The sequence below is a fragment of the Mesoplodon densirostris genome, chromosome 1 (genome assembly GCF_025265405.1).
Source record: "Mesoplodon densirostris isolate mMesDen1 chromosome 1, mMesDen1 primary haplotype, whole genome shotgun sequence".
Lineage (NCBI taxonomy): Eukaryota > Metazoa > Chordata > Mammalia > Artiodactyla > Ziphiidae > Mesoplodon > Mesoplodon densirostris.
This window is the reverse complement of record NC_082661.1, coordinates 69,405,992-69,433,166: the sequence shown is the minus strand read 5'-3', so window position 1 is coordinate 69,433,166 and position 27,175 is coordinate 69,405,992. Positions and strand designations below refer to the sequence as shown.

Sequence of the window (27,175 nt, the reverse complement as noted above, 5' to 3'; positions counted from 1 at the left end):
CGGGCCAGATTTGAACTCAGAGAGTCCCAGGCTTGCCTCTGAGCCCCACCAGGCACTAACCCTGTGACTGGGGACGAGTCCCTTAGCTTCTGCAAGATTCACTTTCCCAACCTGGTTAATGAGCGTGGTGACGTCAGTGCCCACAATGGGCTGCTGGGAAAGAACAAGGTCATGTGTGGGGAAGTTCCTCACGGAGCCAGGGATGCTGGACAGACTCTGGCTGTCTCAGTTGTTGTTTGTAATCTGGTAAATAAATGAATATTGTGGCCATAGTTCAGTTTTTCTTCGATTCATGCTCTTATAGATGCCTAAGGGTGCTTTTCTGAACCATATTTGCTTTTAGTCTAGACTCTGTGAGAAATTTAACTGAACCCTTACTGACCTGTCTCCAGACAAATGCTGAATGTTTCTTTAGTGGTAAATACTATTTTTGCCTTTAAACATTTACTCATCCCACAAATACTGACTGACACCTTCTGGGCTTCACGTTGTGCTTAGAGCCATGCGGGAAGCTGTGCAGCCCCTCCTCACGTGGTTCCTAACCCCCAAGAAAGAGGCGTGCCTGCAAAAGTGAAGCCAGAGGACGGGGCTGTGTGTAGCTGAGTGCCCAGTGGGTGGGATGCAGCAGTGCTTTTAAGTTCAGAGCAAAGCGAAAATTAGCCTGAGTTGGCCTTGACAGAAAAACTTTCATGAAAAAGATGAAAGTTCAGCACATCCTTCAAGGCTGGGGCTACGTATGTTTGGAATAAGTACAAAGGACATTAGGAGGAAACTAGTGTGAGCTGTGGTCAAAGGACAGAGCAGGCCACCGACTTAGTTAATCATTCTCTCCTTCTGGAAACACTTTTGTCCATGTTGACCATGATCCTAGGTTTCTTCCTACCTCTTTTTATTTTATTTGTTTCTTAGTCCCTCATTCCACACACATTACCTGACACATGCTTTAGTACTAGAAATGAGCCATCACAAATTCCGTCCTCTGTACTTTTGTGTCTGTTTTGTTCATCCGTGGAAGTAGGGGAACTGCAGACTTTCTGTGTAGGGATAAGTTGTTGCTCCTGCATCTTTTCTTTAATTCTGCTGCTCTTCATGGGCCCTATTTATACACTTGATGGCTCCAGCCTTAGAATCCATCCCCTAGAACACTTGGAAGAAGGAATATTTGTCTATAAAATTTTGGATATAAGACACATAAGGAAGGGAATTGGCCTTTATTGAGCACACGCTGTGTAGTTACTAGACATGTACTATCTCATTGAATCTGAAGTTCCTTAGAGATCATCTCTTCGTTAGTCACAGATCACAACAATTACAGGAAGAAGGAACCATTGGTAAGAGACCAAGACCCAGGAATGTGGGTGACTTTCCCAAAGCCACCCAACGAGTCAGTGATTATACAGGAGTCTAAAACCAGAGATATCCAGTTAGTAGCTTCAAAATCTTTTTACTACCTGCATTCCATTCTCTACTAATTTAAAATTTGTTGCATATGAGCGTAACATATTTATCCATATAAATTATTTGCTTTCTTTTCATTATAGATTTCACACATTGGCAAACTGAGAGATTTTCTTCTCGAACACAGGAAAGATTATATTAATGCTTATAGGTAAGTGTCTATTTTTTACCATGATTTTAGTGACTGTTCTTTTCCATACCTATATTCCTTTTGAGCTTTTTGTCCTCACTTTTTACTAACTTAGGGTTGTAATGGGGAAGGTCAGTTTGGCAGTGGAAGAATATCTGCAGAGCAAAAAGGGGCTCCCCCCAGCCAAGGTAAGCTCAGCCATACCCCATGTCCTCAAAGTCACCATATCCTCACAGCAATGTCCCCTATTCTGATGTTCCCATGTGTCTGTAGCTCTGTGTGTGCCATATATGTTGTGAAACATGCAGAGAGAAATGGGGCAGTTTCTCACTGAATGCATATTGCTGAGCACATGAAGAGATAATGCAAGTCATGTAAAAATGCCATTTGGAAAGACAAGAGCTCTTGCCTCTAGTGAAGAAACTTTTGGTTAGGTTGATTTTTAAAAAGAAAAAGCATTTTGATCGAGCCTTCCAAAATGGCTTCTGGAATAGACTCCAGCTCTCAGTAGACACAGGAACACCGCAGTACAGATATCATGCCTCCTGCTCTTCCCTGACCTACATTTTAACCTGGCTTTAGTGTGGCGTTTCTAACCATAGGAGTCAGCTTCAAGTGTATTACCTAAATTAACGGAAAAGTTGGATTAGACATACGAAGTGACATCATTAGAAGCATCTTTTTAGGATTTCATCATTATAAAACAAGGGATTTTGCCCTTCAGAAGGCTTTCTATCACAGTTAGAAAATACAGAAAAAATCTGATTTTTAAAAAAACTTTGTCAATATATGCAAAAATGAAAATGTTTCATATAAATTCTTTAACAGAGAAAATAATTATGCCCCAGGTGAATTTTAAATAATCTCTACCAGTTTGCCTACTTTATACTTTTAACTGTATTTCATTTGCATAATTTTGGAATATACTAAATTATTCTAATGCTTAGTACCAAGAAAACCTTAAAGTTCTCAGTTAAAATAGTTGGTCACCACTAGATGGCAGTGTAAATTTTATTTCTAAAGGTGTATGTACATCAGATGCTAATTTTATAGTGCATAAAAATGGAAGCGACAGTCATTTTGGAAAGCTTAATAAAACTGGTATAAGCCTATCAGTTCCAGCTCCTTTCTTTAGTACTTTACAATTTAGGTTAAATAAGTGGTTGTAGAGATCTCTCATGGAAATCCATTATTAACTCCCCTTTGCCTTGAAAAGGCATCCAGCCAGGTGAATGCTTTAAAGGTTGGTTTAGTTCAGGCCACCCTGTCCCCTTATTAACCGTGCAAACCTGAGAAAGTCACTTAATCTGTAAAATGCAGTGTCTTCCTCTAAACCAGGGGTCAGCAAACCACAGCCTGTAGGCCAAGTCCAGTCCGCTGCCTATTTTTGTACAGCCTGTGAGCTGATAATAGTTCTTATATTTTTAAATGGCTGGAGGGAAAATAATAACAATAGGGACTTCCCTGGTGGCTCTGGTTAAGACTCCTCCCTCCCAATGCAGGGAGCCCGAGGTCGATCCCTGGTCAGGGAACTAGATCCCACATGCATGCCGCAACTAAGACCTGGTGTGACCAAAATAAAGAAAGAAAGAAAGATTAAAATCAAAAAAAGAAGATGAAATTAAGGGAAGATGCTGGGCCAGTGCCCCACCTCCTCTTCCCTGGTTAATCAAATACACTGTCCCTCCTAACAGTATACTTGTAATACATAAGAAATAAAACCAGTTTTTAAAAATAATAATAATTATTATAATAATATTTTACCACATAAGAAAATTATATGAAATTAAATTTTCAGTGTCTATAAATAAAGCTTATTGGAACAGCGCCACGCCCATTCATTTGAATGTTATCAATGGCAGCTTTTACACTACGACAACAGAGCTGAGTGGCTGTGACAGGCTATATGGCCCTCAAAGTCTAATATGTATACTATGTGGCCCTTTTCAGAAAAGGTTTAAGGAGCCCTGCTCTAAATAATGAGAGTGATGATCACTTGCCACTTGTTTGGAGATTCAAACAAGACAGTACAATTGAAATGCAGTGCAAAAAGAAAAAAACAATGAGGGGACTTCCCTGGTGGCGCAGTGGTTAAGAATCCGCCTGCCAGTGCAGGGGACACAGGTTCGAGCCCCGGTCCGGGAAGATCCCACATGCCACAGAGCAACTAAGCCCATGCGCCACAACTACTGAGCCTGCACGCCACAACTACTGAAGCCCGCGCGCCTAGAGCCCGTGCTCCACAGCAAGAGAAGCCACCACAGTGAGCAGCACACATACCGCAACAAAGAGTAGCCCCCCACTCGCCGCAACCAGAGAAAGCCCATGCACAGCAACGAAGACCCAGCGCAGCCAAAAATAAATAAATAAAATAAATAAATTTTTAAAAAAGCAATGGATTTATAAAAAGATTATAAGGCTGCTATTCTGTAACTTTGCAATAGTTTTAAACTTTTGATTATAATGGTGGGATTAAGGCATTTCTCCTTGAACAGCACAGCTCAGCTCCACACAGTGTGTCAGTGTTTCCAGAGCAGGTGTGGACTTAACTCCGAGTCCTCATGCCCCTGCTCAGGACAGTGAGCTGCTGGCCTCGGCCTCTCCCTTTCCCGGCTACCATGGCAGCACACTCTGGGGCGGAGGACCAGGGTCCCTGGAGCCCATCTCACCCTGCCACTTACTGGTTGTGTGGCTGCAGCGTCAGCAGAACTAGAGCTCCTGAGGCTTTCTTAGTCTTGACCAGTCATTACCCCATTATAGAAACTCAGTCTTTAATTCCTTTTCCCAGTTGCAGTTCATAGCCAGCCAGTGCAGTATGAGTTTCACTCCTACCCCTGTTTTGGTCCCTTTGAAAGATCAGGGACTTTGAGGGTCAATCACACCTAGGTTCTAGTCCCAGTTCTGCCACGTATTAATCATGTAAGTGTATACAGCTCACTTCATATCTTTGTGCTTGCTTTTTTTGTTTGTTTTTAAATAAAGTGTGGATAATGTTCTTGTGAGGATTAAAAGAGATGTGTGAGAGTTCCTGGCACATGGAAGTCCCTTGGTGAATGGTACCTGAATTGGAATCCCATTTGACCTGTGATGAGGTTGGGGCAGTGGTCAGTTGATAAAGAAAGCACCTCTAATTTCCTGCCAGAGGTGGGAGGGAGGGAGAGAAAGAGAGAGAGAGGATGCCAGAGTCAAGTCAACCTGACAGAGATGGATGTGTTCTCAGCGTGATCACTAGTGAAACCTAGGGTGGCGGCAGAGGTTAGGTCTGCAGGAGGGTGACCTTGCTGAAGGCTCCTGAATTAGACGCACTCAGCCATTTGTGCCACTGAACGGTCACAGCCCCGGAGCACAGAGGCCCCTGATAGCATATGAGAGAGAGGGCAGGCAGATCCCAGAGGAGAGGGGAGAGAGGAGCCGTGGCTCGATGAGTGTTCACGCCCATGCCCAGGTCCTTCTGCCAGGCTGCCAATCAGAGAAGTCCCTGCCCCCAAGGGAGGGGCAGGAGGGAGGAGGCTGAGGTTAGGTGTCACGCTAAGAGTGGATTCATGTAGAAACATGAGGACCAGGGAATAAGCATTCCCCTCCACGCCCTACATTCTCTCCAGATGGAGAAAGGCCATCCTTACCTTCTCGCATCAAGCTCCCCCTCCCAAAGGTGGTAGACTTTAAAGCCTTTCTTTTTTTACTACTCTGCCTCCCAGTGCAATGTGCTGGCCTTGGCTTGTTCCTGAGAAGATTTTGGATGAAGTGTGACCATGGAATGGAGAGAAATATTACCTTCAGACCCATAAGGCTATGTTAGCTTGGCATAATTAAGAAGCTGTAATCTTTTCCACAATGTAGAGCTCAGACTTTATTGACCCACTTAATTTTTTTAAAATAATGACATTTTACTAGAGCAGAACAGCATGCAACCTAGGTAGCCTCTGGCTGGATCTCTTGAATGATTTTAATTAAAACTAATTCCTCCACTTCTGGTAGATGTACATTTTCCTCAATATCTTGGCAACAAAACAATACCACCTGGGGGAGAAACTTTCTTGGTTTTTGTTGTTGTTACTAATAGAATAACCGTACTGTCAATTTCCAGTTTAAAAGGTTAATATATAATGTCTCCTAAAGGAACATCACCTTTTAATTGAGTAATCAGTTTTATCAAATTAACCTTTAGACCTTTTTAATTTCACTGAGCTGAGTTTCCATTAAGTCAAAATAGAGTAGGAGGATGTTAATCTAATGTTCTTGGAATTAGTCGTTTATAGGTCTGCTCCATCCACAGGGTACATAGCCACTTGGAAGTGGGTACCTGTCTTATTTATTTGTTCCTGACCCCGTTAGCCTCCGTTTCCGGAGAGATGGTTTCTATTAGGGGCGGCACAGGACTCGCCACCCCTCTGCTCACTGCTCTCACTCCGCCCGCCTTGACCTGACTGGGGAGTTGGGAGGAGGGTGGAGCGTGCTTGCCCAGCCCCTTCCCCTCTCTCTTGGGTCTTCTGCCTCAGGTAGGGTACATTCTGTCAGGGTTACCGTGTTAAGCCAGACTAGTTAAGAAAACAAAATATTGGGGAGGGTTGGGATAGGGAAATAGGTCTCTGTTGCTTTTCAGGTTCTGCTGAGGGGAGGACCCTCCATTCCCCAGGAACCTGTGGGCTTCCTTCTCTCCTTCCAACGACCCCCCGCCCCCAAAAATGTGGACCCTGGGCTTGGGGCGTGGGAAGGTGCCGCACTGAGGGAGGAGGGGAGCCTGGCCTCCTGGTTGGCCCTAGGAAGAGCCTCAGGCTTACTCCTCCCTCTTCTCTTGGGGTCCTGTCATCAGGATGGACACATTCCCTGCCCCTCTGTGCCTCCACTTTTCCAGGGAAGGCTCTGGAAGCGGGGTACCTGCAGGTCTTGGGTGGGAGTGAAGTAAATCCGGGAGGGACCTATTAAGGAGCACAGTTGTGTAGCTGTGTGTCAGGCCTCTTCAGGTCGGCCTCATGCATTAAGTTAGGTCATTCAGAAAGTATTTGGCTCTTGCGATATTGATTTATCAGCCTACTAAATCCTAGGTATTGCTCGTGATGATGGGATGCAGCAATGAACAGACAGACAAATGTCCCTGCCTTTATGGAACTTATATTTTGGAGAGGAAGATAGACAAGAAACAAAATAAATGAGTAAAACATAATAGTGTTAGAGCAGGATAAATGCTTTTGGGGGAGGGGAGAAAGGAAAATAGAAAATGTCAGGGAGGGTACAAGTTTATAACGTAGCTTAAGGAAGGACTTTTTAAGATGGGGGGGACATTGAGTAAACACCTAAAAGAAGTAAGTAGTCAGTTTATATAGTTATCATCCAGGGAAAGGACATTCCAGAAGGAGAAGATGGCAGCAAGTGTAAGGTCCTAATGCAGGAGTATGTCTGGAGGGTTCAAGGAACAGCAGGGAGGCCAGGGTGGCTGGAGCAGGAGGGACTGAGGAGTGTGTGGGGTTGAAGATGAGCTCAGAGGGGGCAGCAGCCAGATCTCGTGAGCTGTCTTACGGCTCATGTAGCTCTTGTGAGGACCTCGGCTTTTACTCTTAGGGGGGAAGCACTAGAAGATCTGTACAGAGGGTTGATAGGGTCTGCCTAACTTTCTAACGGGATCAATAAAGCTAGTGTGTTAGAATAATCTGTGGAGGGACACGACAGAAGCAGCAGACCAGCTGGGAGGCTACGGTTAGTCCAGGTGAGAGATGCCGATGGCATGGCCCAGAGGGGTTAGCAGTGGGTGTGATAACGAGGTCACATTCTGGAGTTATTTTGAAGGTAGAGCCAATGAGATTTGTTAATGGATTAGCTGTGAGCTGGGAGAGAAAAAGAGGTGCAAGGGTGACTTCAGGTTTGGGGCCTGAGCAACCAGAAGGAATGGAATTGCCATCAACCCAGATGGGGGAGCATGTTTGAAGGGAGCGGGCAGGAGCTCAGTTTGGGGTATATTTGCAACACAGGTTAAACATCTGAATAGAGATGTTGAGCCGGCAGTTAGATATACGTGTCTCAGGTTCAAGGAGAGGTTCAACCTGAAGACATAAATTTGGACTTGTCATTGTAGAGCTGGTATATACGCTGACAAAAAAAAAGCCACAAGCCTAGCTGAACTCACCAAGGGAGCAACGTAGACAGTGGAGAGAATGAGGGACTGAGGGTAAAAGGTATCAACAAAAAGCCTGAAAACGAGCAGCCGGGGAGATAGGAGGGGAGATAGGAGGGAAACGGGAGAGTGTATTGCTGTGGAAGACAGAGGAGAAAGCAAATCAGGGGGAGGGGACCCATTAGCTCCATCCAATCTGTAGAAAGTAACCAAGGGGAGGGATGACCCAGCGGTGACCTTGGGCAGTGAGGACCACAGTGTGGGGATGAGGGCAAAAGGCCCTTTGGATGGGGTCGAGAGAGAATAGTCAGGAAGATGGGGGCAGGGTTGTAAGCGTCTCAGAGGAGTTTTACTGAAAAAAGCCTGGAAATTGGACAGTAACTGGTAGGAGACATGGATTTGAGAGATTTTTTTTTTTTTTTGCGGTACGCGGGCCTCTCACCGTTGTGGCCTCTCCCGCTGCGGAGCACAGGCTCCGGACGCGCAGGCCCAGCAGCCATGGCTCACAGGCCCAGCCGCTCCGCGGCATGTGGGATCCTCCTGGACCGGGGCATGAACCTGTGTCCCCTGCGTCGGCAGGCGGACTCTCAACCACTGTGCCACCTGGGAAGCCCTTTTCTTTTGTTTTTTAAGTTGGGAGAAATAACAGCATGTTTGTATGTGGCTAGGAAAGATCCGGTAGATGGGGAAAATTGATTTTATTAGGAACTAACACATGTAGTGTGCACTGTGTGCCAGACACTGCCTAAGCACCGTGTCTGCGCAGTAATTCTTTTACGGTTGATGGTGCACGAGAGAGAAAGGAGAATCACTGGGGCCAACCTGGTGCCCAGGTGGAGGGGCAGAGCTAGGAGATGGACACCTCATCCTTAGTAGCTGGGGATAAGGCACAGTGTGCCGGCCCATGGGAAGCGAGGTGGGGAGAGCTTGGAGGAGCTCTCAGAAACCAGGAAGCACAGTTACTACTGATGCTGCAGATGGGGACGGAGGTGTTGGAGGTTTGAGCTGTGAGGAGAAGATAGGAAACAGGCACCTGGGAGAGTGGGAAAGCAGACACAGTGAGGACATAGCGCATAATTGCCAGGCACCATTAGGGGGCCATGTGTGGTTAGTAATCATATAAAGCCAATATTTTGATCTCTGTCTGATTCCCACTTGCTCCTAAATTCAGCTGCTGGTGAGCTAGTAACTCTCCATTCTCTGTACAGCGCTGGTCTCCGGACTCTTAACTCCAGATGGCCCTTCTCTCATTGCTTCCCACTCCTGGCATTCTTCCAGGAGCCAGACTTTTCCTATAGCCCTCAGAAGTTTAGGATGGAAAGAGTCAGATCAATTAAACAAAATCCAGGCAACCAAATATTTTTTGAGTGTCCATCATGTGAAAGCAGTCTGTTATTAGTTTGTGGACTGCACCAGTGTTCTGTTCTGTTTATCAGGCCGCGGTGAACGTCAGTAACCTCAGCCGTGTGTCAGCTTTGTGGCCACTGTGCTGTATGCCACAGTGACTTTTCTCTTTCTCCTTCATAAATTGTAGAACTTCAGAACTTTACTTTGTCTAGATTTTATCACAAAGTGTTTAGAAGACCATTTGCCCTGGTTTCACTTTTGAAAACAAAGTATCAATCGTGGAGCATCTAGTCTCAAGAGCATTACTTCTGTCCTTTTGAGTTGAATTATAGGGACAAGTGTTAGTAGCAGCTTCTTGCTTTCATATTTCCAATTCTTCCTCCTCTTCCTTCTGTGCTCTTTGTTTCTACTACTGTCTCTTGCTCACCCAAGCCCCAGATCTCAGGGTCTGCTGATGCTTTGCCTCCAACACCTACTCTGTTCCTGACGATTTTTACATCTCAGATCCATCACCTCTTTTCAGTCTTGCCACCCATGCTCTACCATTGCTCCTGTCTTCAGTTCGACAGAAATTTACTAGCCCCTACCTCTTCTAGGGATATAAAGATGAATAAGGCAGGATTCTCTGCCTGATTTCCATAACCCATCACCTGATCTTCCCCCTCTCTTCCAGCTAATGTGGAATTGTCAAATTTATCTTCATCAAGCTCTGCCTTTCCACTGGCTACAGAATAAAACTCCTCAAGTCATACTAGAGGCCCACCAAGAACTCATTGCTTCTACCTAGCCTGTGCTCCAACCAAACTGAACCACTGACTGTTCTCCAGACAGGCTCCCTCTCTCCCGATTCCGTTCTGTTGCTCAGAGTGTCTGCTCTTGTCTCCCACGGCTACATCCTGCCTTTCAAGATTTAGTTCATAGATCACCTTCCTTCTGATTAGCTAATAGGGAATAAGCATCCCCTCTTCTGAATTCTTCTACCTTTTTTTTTTTTTTTTTTTTTTGCGGTACGCGGGCCTCTCCCACTGCGGAGCACAAGCTCCGAACGTGCAGGCTCAGCGGCCATGGCTCATGGGCCCAGCCGCTCCGCGGCATGTGGGATCTTCCCAGACTGGGGCACGAACCCGTGTCCCCTGCATCGGCAGGCAGACTCTCAACCATTGCGCCACCAGGGAAGCCCTCTTCTACCTTTAATGACTCAAGAAGTGCCTTGAGCCATGGGTAAGAGTATGGAGCCAGGATGCCTTGGTTCAAATCCCAACTCTGCTAATTCCTAGCTGTGTGACCTTGGCAAGTTACTTAACCTCTCTGTGCCTCAGTTGCTTCATGCGTAAAATGGGAATTATAATAGTACCCACCTCATAGAATTTTGATAATTAAGTGGGTAAATATATGTGAAGTGCTTAGAACAGTGAATTAGTGTTAGTGTTAATGCATGGAGAGTGTTATATGGCTATTAACCTTTGTTTATGATGTATAGTTGTGTACATAAGCCTGTGGACATTACCTATTGTGATATAGTTTATTGAGAGCAGGGTCTGTATTTTGTTCATGTCTGTAGCCCAGATATTAACAGTTTCATTTCATAATGTATATTGGGCATATACTATGGGCAAGGTACTGCACTTGCTCATATTTAATATTTATAGCAAAAATGAGATTGTGGTCTTTAACTTTTGTCCAAACCTTTTCAGTAACCTTTGGAACAGAGTCTAAAATAACTTACATTATTCTCTCTTCTTCTCTGTCTTCAGGAAGTATCTAATTGCATATTAAATTAATAGGCAGAATGTCAGTGGTATTTTGTAATTTTGAACTTGCCCTTTCTTAACGTAGTAATCAACCAGATAATTTTTAAAAGCCTATTCCTTTAAATTTCTGAACCAGCGAATAAACTTACTCCTCTGGTTTTTTCCTTGTTTTTCCCTGAAATAAATTGACTAATCCAAACCTATACCTAACATAATCTCCTTAAACTGAATCTAATATTTAGATAAATTGAAGTCTGTAATAAAATTATTCCTCTGCACATCATAAAGGAAATAAAATCAAAGTTTGAAAAAGTTATGTGTGCATGTCCTGTGAGAATATATCTTTTGGAATTATTTGCCAGATGGTTAACCTTTTCCAAATAGTAGTAATTTTGTTATGGTGATACTTAATTTGGGGCTCTGTCACTGGCAAGCGTTCGTTACTTTTGATGAGTGTTTCAAATGCCGATTATATATCTAGTGCTGTTCTTAAAACATCACAGAAGAATCAGAGTTTGAGCCCTTTCTCAAGTTGCTCCATCTCCTCATCTGTCATGTCCTAAACTTTCCGTGCCGTCTTTGGCCCCGCACTTTACCATCTTTCCTTCCACACCTGTGCTTTCTTCTGTGCTCTGTGTCCTAGGTGTCTCCTTATTTACCTCCACACCCAGTCAGCCCAGTCTTGTAGACCCAGTCTATGAGATCTCTGTCAGATCTGTTATGCTTCCTTTCCCCCACTGACATGGCCTTGCCCAGGCTCTGTTCGTCTCTTCCTGGATGCTCAGTGCCCTCTTAACTGGGGTCTGATTTCATCCACCTCCAGGCCAACAACCACAGAAGACCCCATGCAAAATGCAGATTCCTCTGTTTAAAATCCTCCAATGACTACACTAGCCGGCAGTCCCCACCTTCTGTACCGCAGGGACTCCTTTCCAGTTGATAGTGGCATATTTGTATTTTGTATGATTGTTGTATTTGGGGGAACCTCTTGATACTGAAGAAGCAGCTAATGCAGATTTGGTAACTTTAAATAAATGTGGACTTACCATAATCCCGTCTGCATTCCTTTGGAAAATTGTGTAGACATATGCTAAACACATTCAGCATGGAGTCACTGACCAGGTGCATGTGATGTGCTGCCCCTTGAAATAAATTAGGGGGTCCCAGAGGTCCATAGCTGGGATGCTTCGTTTACAGGGACCACCTGGTATACTTCTGTTTTCCCTTTCATTCTCAGACGTGTCCTGTTGTAGATCATATGTTATGTGGTCATTCCAACCATGACCCACAGGCTGGGGATTTGGAGCAGGTCTTCTCCCGCTGTCCCCTGTGTGGAGACTCTTCCTCTCCACGTGCCCAGCACCTCCCCTGCATGAACTGACCACTCCCCGCATGGGTCCCACTGTCCACTTCCAGACCAGTGCCATCCACCACAGTTCCTGTGCCCCCCGTGTCTGTGCCAGTCTCCCCTGTGGTGTGGTACCCTCTGTGGGAGTCAGAGATGAGCCTTACTTAATTAACTTTGAACCTCCAGCCCCGCCACAGTGCCTGACATATGGGGGGCTAGTATACAAGTGAGTGAATGAATGAATTGCAAGGATTAATAAGTAAATAAAATACATGTTAGGCACCGAGAATAGTGTCTGGCGTATCCTAAGTGCTCAGCCAATGTTAGCACACTTACTGCGTGGGGGATAGCATTTTTAGGTATTGGGGAAACAGAAGTAAACGAGACAAAGTCCCTGCTTTCATGAAGCTTGCATTCCCCTGGGAGGAGATGGACATTACTATTTCAGAGTGCTGTAAAGGAAAACAAGCCAGGTAAGGAACGTATCGTCAGAGAGGAGTAGTGTGATTTGGGGAGCCGCAGCCCTCACATCACAAAGCAGAGTGTGGGAGGGCAGCTTTGGAGCTGAGAGACAGTGACTTAATAACCAGCACAGACTATTTACAACAGCTGAGACATGGAAGCAGCCTAAATGCCCATCAACAGATGAATGGATAAAGAGGATGTGGTGTATATATATATATATATATATATATAATGGAATGTTACTCAACCATAAATTAGAATGAAATAATGCCATTTGAAGCCACGTAGATGGACCTAGAGGTTATCATACTAAGTATAGTAGGTCAGAAAGAGAAAGACAAATACCATATGATGTCACTTATATGTGGAATCTAAAAAATTGATACAAATAAACTTATTTACTAAACAGAAGCAGACTTAGAAAACAAAGGGCTTATCAAAGGGGAAAGGGGTAGGGGGGGATAAATTAGGAGTTTGGAGATTAGCAGATACATACTGCTATATATAAAATAAACAACAGGGCTTCCCTGGTGGCTCAGTGGTTGAGGGTCCGCCTACCGATGCAGGGGACACGGGTTCGTGCCCCGGTCCAGGAAGATCCCACATGCCACGGAGCGGCTGGGCCCATGAGCCATGGCTGCTGAGTCTGCACGTCTGGAGCCTGTGCTCCACAATGGGAGAGGCCACAGCAGTGAGAGGCCTGCGTACCGCAAAAATAAATAAATAAATAAATAAACAAATAAATAAATAAATAAAAATAAACAACAAGTACCTACTGTACAACACAGGGAGCTATATTCAACATCTTGCAGTAATCAATAATGGAAAAGAATCTGTATAACTGAAGAATCTGTATAACTGAATCACTTTGCTGTACACCTCAAACTAACAGAACATTATAAATCAACTATACTTCAATTTAAAACAAAAGAATTAGGGAGACTAAAAAAAATAAAAACTAAAAATAACCAACACAGGCAGTGACCACCACTGAGGGCGAGTGCCGGGTGCGGCACAGGGGGTGGTCGGTGGGGCTGGCTCCGGTCAGGCCGTGTGAGCAGAGATGCGAGGACAGAGAGAGGGCAGGCGTCTGCTGGGAGAGAGCCCAGGCTGCCGAAGGTTGTGTGTCTGATTGGGGGATAGCAAGGAGGCCAGTGTGACTGGAGCGAAGTGAATGGGGGCGAGAGGCAGGAAGTATATGGTCACAGGTGGAGGTTGGGAATATCAGGACTTTGTATTTTATTCTCAGTGAGGATGGGAACGGGGGCTAGTGCGGCTGGTGGGTGGAAGTGGAGTGATTATCTAAGGTCCCTTTTAACTTGACATTTTGTGATTCTGAATTTCAGCTGTAGTGTCCATGTTGTCTCATCACTGTTCATAATAATGCTGCAGCACCCACCCATGTCTTCCAGAAATGAGCACAGAGATATAACTACAACAGCTTCAGGGTGCAGCATTACTGAAAGTGGGCACCCTTACTTGTTCAGTAACTTTAGAGTTTTAACTGATTATCAGGGAATGTGAAATGGTTCTAAAGCTCTTTCATTGTGAGTTTTGAAGACCGCTTGTCAACACGGGAGAAATGCCAGCCCGAAACAGCTCTTCACAAATGGTGTCCCCGCAGCGCTCTCCATGCAGCCCCCAGGGGTTCCTCTGGGGGACTCCGACTCTGTCAGTGTGCTTTGTGACAGCCATCAGTAGCTGCCCCGCTGTTCTCAAAGTCAAAGCCCACACTCTTAACAAGGCCTGTGTGCTCCGGCCCCTGATTCCACTCCAGGCCCGCCACACTCTCTCGCTGGCGTGGCCTGCTCCAGTTTGGTCTGCAGGAAGCTTTTCCTACCTGACGGCCTTCGTAAGTGTCGGTTCTACTGTCTAGAGTGTTCTCCCACCTCTCAGCCTGGCCAGTTGCTGCTCATCCTTCAAGTCTCAGCTTAAATGTCACTGCAACAGGGAACTTTCTTCTTCCTTTCACACCCCGTGACTCCATGTGTGGTCATTTGCTGCTGCCCTTTAATTTTGTCCCTCTCTCTCTCTTTGTTAGCCATGTCATGTCTGAATATGGGAGAATGACGGACACAGAACGAGACCAGATAGACCAGGATGCTCAGACATTCATGAGGACCTGCTCAGAAGCGATCCAGCAACTGAGAACACAAGGTGCCGTGCCCCAAAAGATGCAGCCAGCCAGCTGTGACTCAATTAAGTACTTACACGATGCATATGGCACAGCCGTGTGAAGCTCTCTTTTGTGTTCTTATTTCGATTTAGGTTTCAGAACTTTAAAGTTCTTTTTTCCTGATTAGTGTTTTAACCTAAGCTGTTAAAAATAATGAACAGGCCATGAATTCAAGATGGGAAGAGGGAGGCAGAAAGGACCTCTCCAGACAGAACCAAAAATTTACCAAGGGGCCAGGTTCAGAGAAGATGAACCATGTGTGGAGGTGTGTGCATGTGTGCCTGTGTTCTGGGTGGCACTGAGAGGGGAAGCAGTTGATGGCATGTGGACAAGGATGCAAGGTCTCTAAACTCTCTACTCAGAGTATTAAAGTAAACTGTAGTATCAGACTCTCATGGTTAAGAGGAAGGCTCTGGAGCTTTGGCTGCTTATGTGCCCACCCCAGCTCCACCATGTTCTGGCCATATGGCCTTTGGCAAGTCAATTAATTGCCCTGAGTCTCAGTTTCTTCATCTATAAAATGGAGATATTCCTTAGCATATATTTCTTAGGTACTTTTCTTAGGGTTTTTATGAGAATTCTCATGGCATCCTTAGAACAATAGCTAGCATTAGGGTTACTATTATCATCTCACTTTCACTGATGTTTAATTCTTACTGAGGGACTGAGATGGCTTCCTTGATTCTTTTTTAATTTCCTTAGGCAGATACAGATTACATTAACATAGCATAGAGTTCAAGTGGCCAGATGCTATTGTGCTTGACACAGACTTTTGTTTGGGAAGCTTCCATGGACAACATGGAGAGTCTGTTGGAAGCTATAGACATTCCTGCCAGAAAAAAATACACATATGCACAAAATTTTGTGTATAATTTCATGGATCAGCTAAATTCCTCATGTGAATCTCAGATTACGCAGCTCTGTGGTAGAAACAGATCATGCCCCCTACCCTTAAGGACATTCATTGAGATAACGTAGTAAATACATGAACATTAATAAAATGAGGAATTAAGTGACCTTGGCCTCCTTATGGACTCTGAACCTTAGTTTCTTCATGTGTAAAACAGGCATAATTATAATTGCCTTTTGGATTGTTTGGATCATTAGCAGTGATTTATGTAAAGTACTAACAGGGTGCCTGCACATGGTAGGTACTCAGTCTCTCATAAACTGGAGCTGGCCTAGCAAAGTAACTGGCACAGACTCTAAGAAGAAGTGATGGTTCACAGAAGAAAGGCATCCTTGTGGCTCAGAGAATCAAGGTTTCCTGGAGAAGGAAAGTTTGACTCGGTGTCTAAAGGAAATGTGAATGGCTGAGGGGAGAGGACGGAGCATTCCAAGCTGAAAAACAGGCAGGCAGAGGGGGCGTGTGTGCTCTGAGTTTGATTTAAACATGTCACTTGAAGGTCAGCTTGAGCGTTGGATGCTGTTAATGCGAACAGGGTCAGCACTCAAGATGAGGGCTGTGTCAAATGCCATCCCTACGTGCTGTAATAAACCATAAATTATTTGACTAGTTTTTCTGCAGGTTGAATCTTTTACTCTCACAAAGCCTAATAAATCTTACTCTTTTAAAAATGTAATGTCACTTGACACAAGACTTGTTTTATAGCTGTATTTTTAAGAATACTTCTAATAAAGAAACTGTTGTGAGGAAGCTGATGAATTGTTCTTCTGTATAATTGAATACAGAGCCCTGAATATTGTCCTTTTCTGTTACAGCCCACAAGGAGATACATTCCCAGCAAGTGAAGGAGCATAGGAGTGCTGTTTTGGATTTCATTGAAGATTACTTAAAAAGTATTTCATTTTATCTTAAAGGTCAAATGTGGCATTTCACAATAGATGGGATGCAACATTTAGCTTTGTTAGCTGAAGACTGTCCTGTCTCATTGTATTTAATGATACCTTTGCCTGAGAAGCAGTTTTAAGTGGTCTCTGCTATTTTCCCCTAAACAGGAGTATGTAAACTTTACTCAGAACAGAGAGCCATCCGAGTTAAGCGAGTGGTGGACAAGAAAAGATTGTAAGTATTGTCTCCATTGGTGTTCTTTAATTAATAATAGGGATGCTAATAATAGCAAATAAAGTTTGTAGAGCACTGTGCTTTAGAGTCAGACTGGGTTGCTATATAAACGTGAAAAATAAGCTAACGTAATCAGGATATGTCATAATTAGTGAGATCAGTAGCAAGTTCAGGGTGGGGACTGGTACCATTGAGTAGCAAAGCCTAGGACCTAAGAGTTCCAGCTTGCAGGCAGGCATCCTGTGTTTAAATCCTGGCTTTGCTGTGTGACTGTGGGAAGATTGCTTAACTTCTCTGTGCCTTAGTTTCCTCACTTGTAAAATGGAAAGATTTATAATATCTACCTTGTTGGGTTGTTGTGAGAACAAAATGAGTTGATATAGGTAAAACACTTGCCGTTGAGTGGTTAATATATGTTAACTTATACTATTATCTGCTCTTAAGCACTTACCATGTGTCAGGCACTATGTTTATTTCCTTTAGTCCTCACAGCCACTCTATTAAAAAAGTATTAGTACCCCATATTATAGAGGAAGTTGAGGCTCAGGGAATTTGGGTTACTTGCCCAGTGTCACATAGCTGAACTCAGATTTGAACGTCAGGTTAACCAGGGCAGATTTCTCAAACAATGGGCTTTGTGTTGGATGCTGAAAGAAAATAATCTGGGTAAGGGATTAGAGAGGAAGAAAGCAGTCCAGGCTCAGGCAGGAGGGCAGGCAGAGTATTTGCCCAAAGCAAGTCCTCGAGGAGAAGTTAGGGCCTTGATGGTGTGAGGAGAAGTTAGGGCCTTGATGGTGTGTGATTCGTGGTCACTGGGTCTCACACCCGCCAGAGCAAGAGATGCCAATTCTGCTTCCTTATCTCAGGCGGACCTTGACACTTGAGACTTAACAGGTACCTTGAGTAAAGTGAGAAGGGGCTTTTGCAGCTGCCTCCTCAGTTCCTGGTTCTCAGCAGAGGTTTGGACGAATTAAGATCAGATGGGAATTGTTCTCATTTAGGCAGTGAAGTTCATCCTCGTCTCCTGTCAGATAGCTGCCCTGTGCCAATTACTTTGAGCAGAGGGCCTTGAGGGAAATAACTGTGTGACCCTTCACAATGTAGTCCAGCCCCCCCTTCTAGTTCTTTCCTCACCTTACCCCAGAAGGCATCCGCCTAAAACATACATATACTTTTATCACTCCCTTGCTCCAGTGTCTTTACAAAGCTAAGCTTCACAGCATGACATTCCAGGCCCATAACGATTTGTTTCTTAGTTGGTCTCCATGGATTTATGCTCTGACTCCACCTGACTGCTTTGTGTTCTAAAGAGGCCTTGTTCTTTGAAATTTTTATGCCTTAATCCTTGCTGATGTCTCTGCCCAGAATGCCCTTCACATATATATTTATATTCTCTGCCCCCGTCCCCTATATTCATGTGGCAAGCCAATTCCTATTTATACTTCCAGCCCCAGTTAGATGTTGCTTGCTCTTTAAGGACTTTGGCAGTTCCCATGGGCCATAGTAGTGGCTCCTTCCTATGTAGGTTCCCTGCGCGTTGTCATGGTCAGGTATGACACTTCCACTCTTAGAAAGCTGCTAGTGCGCCCCCTTAGCCCAGCGTGCAGCATGATGCCTGTCCCAGTCTAGGGAAGCCACTCAGTAAGGACTGTGGAATGAATGAATGAATGAACTGAATTATCTTCAGTTTCCTGAAGATAATTTGGCTGTAAGTAGAGTTGTTTTCATTGTCAAGTTGGATTGGTGGGTTCTTTGTTTTTGTATTATTTTGTTTTCATTGGTGATGGTTATTGTTAAAAATCATTCTTATAAAATAGATTTGAGAAAACCAAGTTCTCATGTTTTATGGCATTGTTGCTACTCTCGTGTTTGTTTTTTTCTTGGTGAAAGAAAAACGTATTTGTTAGTAAAGGGGCAGTCTGATAGTTTTGTATTTTAAACCTTTCACAGTATAAGAGAAAAGTTATTCTCTGATGGTGTTTATTTTCATAGAATGGTAATATCACACTAATCTCTCACACCAAAGGGCTCTTATTCCAAACGGGGTGAAAATGTTTTGCCCGTAAAGGCAGACATAGTCTCAGCCGAGCTTTCTGGGGTTTTCCCTCCATGCCTGCTCCATTTCTTAGAAGGATGCACCATGGTCAAGTGTAGCTCTCTTCATCCATCCCTAGGCACTGTGCTACCTGAGCTGACAGTTTCACCTGCTGTTAGTTGCCTTAAGCTGAGCAATGCAGATGGTGATAACTCTTGCTGGGGTCTCACCTCTGTTCTTCCTCCTGCTATGAGACTGAGAGTCCTTTGAAGACAGGGACCATTGTGTCTTTTCTCTCTGTGGTCCCAGTGCCTTAATCAGAGCCTAGCACAATGTAGGTGCTCAGTTAAGGGTTCTTGAGTGAAGGAAGGAATGGGGCACAGGCACTCATTACAGGATCCTCAGGTCTATGTATTGAGAGCTTATAAAATGGAAAGGTTGTGGGCACAGCAGTGGCACAGGTGACCTTGTCATCCCCAAAGGGTTTGATGTACACTCATATCCTCCTGATCACCTGAAAGCACTAATATTTTGGTTAAGATTTAAGTTGAAATATCTATGGCCTGTAAGCCAAATCTAGCCTGTTTTTGTACAGCCCTCAAGGTGAACATGGTTTTTATATTTTTAGATGTTCGTAAAACAAGAAGCAAAAGAAAAAAAGAATAATATGGGGATAGAGACCATATATGTTCTTTCACAAAGCCTATAGTATTTCTCATCTGGCCCTTTACAGGAAAAGCATGCTGACCCCTGGCTTAGACCAAAGTCTCTGAGGTGAAGGAACACATTTTTGTTGTTTGTTCTTTGCAGTCCATCATGGACTGATGTGTCAAGTTCCACTGCGCAGGTCAAGTTCATAGCTTATGCTGCTGGTGAGCCACCACAGTAGTTTGATAACACCTGAAGTGGTCTATACCCTGTTCAGAGACAGGAGTCCCCTGATTAAATGGCAGTATCAAATTGCTATAAATGTTTCTAAATGCTTATTCTTCATTTTTGTACTTATTCATAGCAGACCAGTAACAAACAGTTCATAGTCTCATACTGGTCTGCAGACCATACTTTGAGTAGCACTGGCCTGAAAATCACCCAGTATGGAGTAGATGCCCAGTAAATATCTGTAAGTGTGAAGATGGCTTAAGGTAGTGTGAGATATTCCTGCTCTGTGGGAGTACAGGGTACCTGTGCCACAGTGGGTACCTTAGACTGAAAGCCATCTTTGAAATGAGAGTGCTATAATATTAGGTATCAAAAATATCTCCTTTCTACCCAGAGTCTTTGTTGGGGGCATAAAAGAAGTATAAGAGCTATGTCTGACTCTGGAATATTAATCATTTTTCTCTAATATTTGTACAGGGCTTTATTTAAGGTTTGCAAACAACTTCTTCCACATATTTTCTTGTTTTAAAACTGGAAAATCTGTTTCTCTCCCTCTCTTCTATCTCTTCCTGTTCTTAAATTTTAAATAAAATCCCAAAGTCTTTCAAATAAGGGACCTGGAAACAGGTGTTGGCCAGGTGGAAACTGTTTTGATTGCTGTTATGAAATGCTCAGCTTTCAGTTCGAGAACTCAGTTTAAGTAAATCATGGAGCATAAACTGATCTTTCCGATGACTTTTTAAAAATTGCTTTTTTCAAATTGCCTTCAACTAGTTAATCTGTAATTTCCCTGAGGACCTCAGTAGACATTCTGTATATAATTAGATCTGTTTTTATCACTTAAAAAAAAAAAAAAGCACTCAACTTCATCTACGTCTGCTGCATTGCAGTCTTTTATTCGTTTTAAATTAAAAACTAGCACATTAGCATACCCTGGACACAAAGGGCGACAGACATTAATGGAACCCTTTATTTAAAAGTCAGTGAAGCCCCTCTCCTTCCTGAACAATTCAGTCCCGCAGCCATGGAGTGGGGCAGCGTAAGGCGCGTGTCTGCAGCTTCGGGGAGCTGTCATTTCCCAGGGTAGGTCAGAGTCTGAACAAGCTGAGGAAGGGTGGCTCAGCATGGGCAGTGAGAGCCCGAGCAAGGACAGGGGCGTGTCCACATGGGGGAGGAGTGGCAGTGGAGGTGGCAAGTTGGTGATATACAAGGGGGACTGATCAAATAATAAGTATATACGGATAATGGGAGCCAGGTTTCACACTCTCAGGGGAGTGAAAGGGAAATTGGATTGGAATGAAAAGTACTGGTGTGAACTCATGGTTTTCATTTTACATAGGTAGATATGGAAATGAAATATGGTTGTAAATGTGTATGCGTGTCTAGGTCTGCAAACACATACACATATTTTCTGGTTCTGTCCACTGAGAGGGTCTGGACGCACCGACATCCCAGTAGCAATAAGAATACTTAGCACTCAGACCTTGGCTTCTTAATAGCAATTTCAGCTTCCAGGAACCAGCGCTCCTTGGAGAAATGGCTGATTCTGGGGCTGGGTCAGGGAAAGTATAAAATGAGCCTGGAACATTTTGTTGTGCCAGATAGCAAGGAATGAACGGCTCAGAGAGTAATGGGGACATGCAAAAAGGACACAAGCCAGTTTGAAGGGGCTTCCGCTGACCAAATTAGAGACAATTGGAGCGTCAAAATACATGGTAGCAGATTATAACCCATTGAATAAAGTAGGGCATCATGAGCCCATCTAGAGAGGAATAAATAAATGAGTAAATTGAAAGTTTGACATTGGTAATTGCATAGTATCTAAGCAGTCCCTCCCCCAGGACTTATTCATTACAAAGAGGAAAAGAGTAACTTTACGGTTACAGCCACTACCTTTATCAGGTGATCAAAGTGAAATCATGTACAGCCTACAGCCTGATAGGATGAAATGAGAAGTATGGAAATAGAATATCACTTCTATCATATCATATTGTTTTTACACCAGAGATTCATAACCTGAATCCAACCGCGAGGAAAGGTCAGACAAACTCAAATTGAGGGATGTCTTACAGAATAACTGGCACATTATTGTGTATCGAGGATTTGAAACTCAACGAAAGGCTAAGATCTGTTCAATCCAAAGGAGACTAAAGAGAAACGACAACTAGATGCAGTCAGTGTGTGACTCTGAACTGAATTTTTTTCTTATAAAGGATATTATTGAAATCTGGTCAAATTAGAATGGGGTCTAAGGAGAGGATGGGAGAAATGTATCAATGGGAATTTCCTGATACGGATGGTTGTATTCTGACTGTATCAAAGAATACTCTTGTTTTTAGGAAATACTAAAATATTCAGAGGTGAAGGGGCATCAGGTTGGCAACTTACTCTCCAATAGTTCAGGAAAAAACATTCTTCGTTCTACAGACTTCTCTGCATGTGATTATTTCACAATAAAATAAAACCCCACAAGATCCCATTTCACACATGTTAGAATGGCTAAAATAAAAGTGATAAATGTTAGGGAGGATATGCAGCAACTGGAACTCTCATTTATTGCTGGTTAATAATTGGAACTCTGATTTATGGCTACTTACTTCTAATAAAGTAACTCTTTATTAGAACCATCCAGGGACTTCCCTGGTGGTGCAGTGGTAAGACTCCACGCTCCCAATGCAGGGGGCCCGGGTTCGATCCCTAGTCAGGGAACTAGATCCCACATGCCAAAACTAAGGAGCTGGCGAGCCGCAACTAAGGAGCCCACCTACCGCAACTAAGACCCGGCACAACCAAATAAATAAAAAGAAATTTAAGAAAAAGAAAAGAAAAGTGTGTATTAACAACCAATTTATAAAAAAAACAAACAAAAAAGAACCAGCCAAATAGTTCTCCAAAGTTAAATGACCACCCAATGACCCAGCAATTCCACACCTAGGTTCTTTATGCCTAGAACGTCCTTTCTGCTTTTCTGTGCCTGGCAAAACTTTACTCCTCTTTCAAGAGTTTGCCTAAGTGACACTTCCCCTGAGAAGCCCCCAGTTATTTCTACTCTCTGAATTAGTAGCAGTAAGAATTTATAAAGTACTTACCTTTTCCATAGTACTTTTTTTTTAGTCTGCTGTGTTATTTAGTCTTTGCAATGACTTTGAGTGTTAATATTGGAAGGATACCAGAAGCCAGGTTTCTCATTATCAAAGAAGTGAAACGGAAAAAGGCAGAAGGAACCTTGTTTTATTGGTTGGAACAGAAGATACATGAAGCTGCTCTACAGATATGGAAACTGAGGCCCAGTGTTTACAAGGTGAGCCAGGGCAGCACCTACTACTCGCCAACCTCTGTGCTAGGGCCCTTGTCACGGGTGATCTCATTCAATGTTTACAAGAACCTTTTTAGAAAAGCGCTATTTAATTCATTTTGCAGATGAAGAAAACTCAGACAAAGAGGATTTAAGAAAACAAAACAAAAAACCTGTCACATTGCAGATAAGTGGCAGACTAGAGGCTACTCTGCAGATAAGCTGCAGACTAGGATCCAAGCCCACTTTTGTCTCCAAACATATTTCTAAACATATTTATCTTTCTCAGGCAGTCAATCAGCCAATGGTTTAAGGACCCAGTCTCCAACCACCATGGATGTGTGGAACTACTGGAGTAACCTGTCAGCCAAGACAGTCTAGGAGGACATCAGGCCAGTCCTACTGAGGAACAGGGCTGAGGACAAGGCTGTGCACACTCAAGCAGCTTGTGGCTGCCCCCCCCCCGAGACCTCTCCCCTGCTGATCTACCAAGACTCCTCAACTCCTTCCCTTTCCACAGCACCAACCCAGAAGATGAGCACTAGTTGGCCCCTAATTGGAAGACCCTGCTGAGTCCCTTGCACTGATTACAGCAGTGTCTCTCTTCTCTGAATTTTTTTATTTTTTTATTTTTTTTAGATCTTTGGCCACACCACACAGCATGTGGGATCTTAGTTCCCAAACCAGGGATCAAACCCGTGCCCCTTGCAGTGGAAGCATGGGGTCTTAACCACTGGACCACCAGGGAAGTCCCTGAATTTTTTGAATTACTAATGGATTTTGTCAGCTGTTTTCTTCTGTTCCTCCATTGGTCTGCATCTTGTCAGAATAAAAAAATGTATATTTCTTTAGGATTTCACAAGACTATCCAGCCCCTCTGCCTTTTCTTATTACCCAGTGATAGTAGCAGCAGTAGTAAGAGTGGTAGTAATAGCTAATTTTTTCAGCTCTTGCTCTAGACTGTGGTCTAGAGCACCTTTTCCTCTGCTTATTGACCATTCGTATATTTTCTTCTTTGAGATATCTGTTCAAGTCTTTAACCCATTTCTTTACCGGATTGTTTGTCTTTTTATTGTTGACTTGTAATGGAGTTATTTTTGTATAGCCTGCATACAAGTTCCTTGCTGGATATGTGCTACAAATATGTTTCCCTGTCCTGTGGCTTGTCTATTCGTTTTCTTAAAGGTGTCCTTTGATGAGCAGAAACTCTTAATTTTGAGGAAGTCCAATTTATCTGTTTTTATATTGTCTACCAGGCTATTCTTTCATGTTTTCTTCTAGGATCTTTGTGATTCTAGGTTTTATGTTTAGGCCCATCATCTATCTCAGATTAATTTTTTGATATAGTGAGATGAGGTTGAGGTTCATTTTATTCCATATAAATATCCACTTATTCCAGCAATATTTCAACTTTCTTTTCCTCATTGAATTGACCTGGCACCTTTGTCAAAAATCAATTGACCATACATATATATCTGTTTCTGGACTCTTTATTCAGTGTTATTAATCAGATTTTCCTTATTCTGGTACCTCACTATCTTGATTACTGTGGCTTTATAGTAAATCTTGAAGTCAGCTGATGTTAGTCCTCCAAATTTCTGCTTTTTCAATATTGTTTTTGCTATTCTAGATCCTTTGTATATTTCCATAGAAAGTTTAGAATCAGCTTGTCAGCTTCTTCAGAAAACCTGCTGGGATTTTTATAGGGATCATATCGAACCTATATATAAATTTAGGGAGAATGGATATCTTAATATCTGTCCACAAGCATGGTATATCTTTTCATTTATTTCTATCTTTATATTTAAATTTCTTTTTCTCAGCAATATTTTGTCATTTTCAGTGTAGTAGAGGTGTTACTCATCTTTTGTTAAATTTATTCCTAGGTTTTTTGAAGCTCTTGTAAGTGGTATTGTTTTATTAATTTTCCTTTTCAATTTCTCATCGCTAGTATATAGAAAATACAATTAATTTTTGTATCTGCAAAATACTTTCTGTCCTGCAAACTTAATTAGTTCACATATTAGTTCTAGCAGCTTTTTTGTAAATTCTGTGTAATTTTCTGCATAAACAATGATGCCATATATAAATAATGTAATCTTTATGCCTTTTATTTCTTTTTCTTGCTTTATTGCACTGCCTAGCATGTGGGCCTCCAGTGCCATGTTGAATAGAAGTGGTTAGAATGGAAATCCTTGCCTTGTTCCTGATTATGGGGCAAGGATTTATTGCTTCACATTAAGTGTGATGTTAGTTATAGGTATTCTGTAGCTCTTCATCAGGTTAGGAAATTCACTTCTTTGTCAGGGGTTCCCAAGACTGCCCTCAGGTTTAATGATTTGCTAGAAGGACTCACAGGACCCAGAAAATCTGTTATACTCATGGTTTAGTATTACAGTGAAAAGAAACAGATTAAGATCAGCAAAGGTAAAAGGCACGTAAGGCGGGCTTCCCTGGTGGCGCAGTGGTTGAGAGTCTGCCTGCCGATGCAGAGAATGCGTGTTCGTGCCCCGGTCTGGGAAGATCCCACATGCCGCGGAGCGGCTGGGCCCGTGAGCCATGGCCGCTGAGCCTGCGTGTCTGGAGCCTGTGCTCCGCAACGGGAGAGGCCACAACAGTGAGAGGCCCACGTACCACAAAAAAAAAAAAAAAAAAAGGCACGTAAGGCAAAGTCCAGGAGCCACCAGATGCAAGCTTCTTGTCCTCCCAATGGAATAGTGCAGACAGTGCTTAATTCTCCCAGCAATGAGAATGTGTGATGTGGGACAACATGTACACAGTATTTGTCAACCAGGGAAGCCCACAGGATTTCATTGCAAATCAGTCATGTATGCATGGAGCACCCAAGCCTCTGACTTTAGTTATTCAGTCTCTAGTCCCTCCAGAGGTCAAACTCATACAGCTTGGTCCAAGACCCCAACATTAATCACATTGTTAGTGTAAACTGTCTGGTGTGGTCCAAGGCCCCAGGGGTACAAAAACAGTCTTTATCAGGCAGGATGTTCTAAGAGCTTGGTGGTTATCTCCCAGGAACTGGTCCAGGGCCAGTTTCTTTGTAATGTGTAGAGTTGGAACACCCAAACCTGCTGCGTCAACCCTTTCCTACACACTCTCTAGTACTAGTTCGGTGAAACATTTTATTATGAAGGTATCTTGAATTTTTCAAATGCTTTTTCTGCATCTAATGAGATGATCATGTGCTTTTCTTCTTTTCTGTTAATGTGTATTACACTGATTGATTTTAAGATGTTAAACCAACTCTGCATTCCTGTGATAAACCCCACTTGGCCATGATGCATTGCTGTTTTTATACATTGTTAAATTCAGTTTGCTTATATTTTGTTAAGGATGTTTGCATTTATGTTCATGAAGGTATTTGTCTAATTTTCCTTTCTTGTCATATCTTTGTTAGATTTCCATATCAGGGTAATGCTGGCCTCATAAAATGATTTGTAATTGTTCTCTCTCCTCTCTTGTTGCCCAGGTATACTACATCCCTACCTTCTTTCTCATCTTAGGGAAAAACATTTAGCCTTTCACCATAAGGTATGATGTTAGCTGTAGATTTTTTGTAGATGTCTTTTATCAGATTAAGGAAGTTCCCTCCTATACACACTTCTCTTCACCTTGTTTGATTTGCTCCATAGCAGTATATAAAGGTATTCTTCATTCCTTACAGCTCCATAGTACTCCAGAGTTTATTAAGCCAGTTTCAGGTTGATGGACATATGGTTAGTTTCCAGGATTTTGCTGTATTAAAATTGAATTACAAAATTGCTACAATGAATAGCCTTGCACCTACTTTTTCATATTATTGCTGTATCTTTGGGATAGAGTCATAGAAGTCACATTGCTGGGTTAGAAAGTAAATATAATTTTGCTAAATATTACCAAATTTCCCTCCATAGGCGTTAACACCATTTGGCTTTTTTCTATGCATTTCAAAATAAATTGCAAACATCAGTACACTTATCCTTAAATACTTCAGCATGTATATCATTAACTAGAGTTCAATATTTATTTGCAGTTTTTCTGACTATTCTTGCATGTTTCCAAATGAATTTTATAATTGACTTGTCTGACTTCAAGATGGCGGCAGGGGGAACCTGGTGATATTTTTATTGGGATCGCATTATATTTTTAAATTAGGGAGAAC

At 43.0% G+C, this 27,175-nt stretch overlaps 1 protein-coding gene across 1 annotated transcript in view; it reads left to right on the top strand.

The window, feature by feature from the left end:
• Window positions 1-27,175, top strand: part of STX18 (syntaxin 18) — a 120,485-nt gene that overhangs the window by 66,521 nt on the left and 26,789 nt on the right. Inside the window, exons 2-5 of the mRNA XM_060104214.1 lie at window positions 1,542-1,609; window positions 14,650-14,765; window positions 16,507-16,584; window positions 16,744-16,810. Coding sequence (XP_059960197.1) covers window positions 1,542-1,609; window positions 14,650-14,765; window positions 16,507-16,584; window positions 16,744-16,810 — 329 coding nt within the window. The remainder of the gene's footprint in view (window positions 1-1,541; window positions 1,610-14,649; window positions 14,766-16,506; window positions 16,585-16,743; window positions 16,811-27,175) is intronic.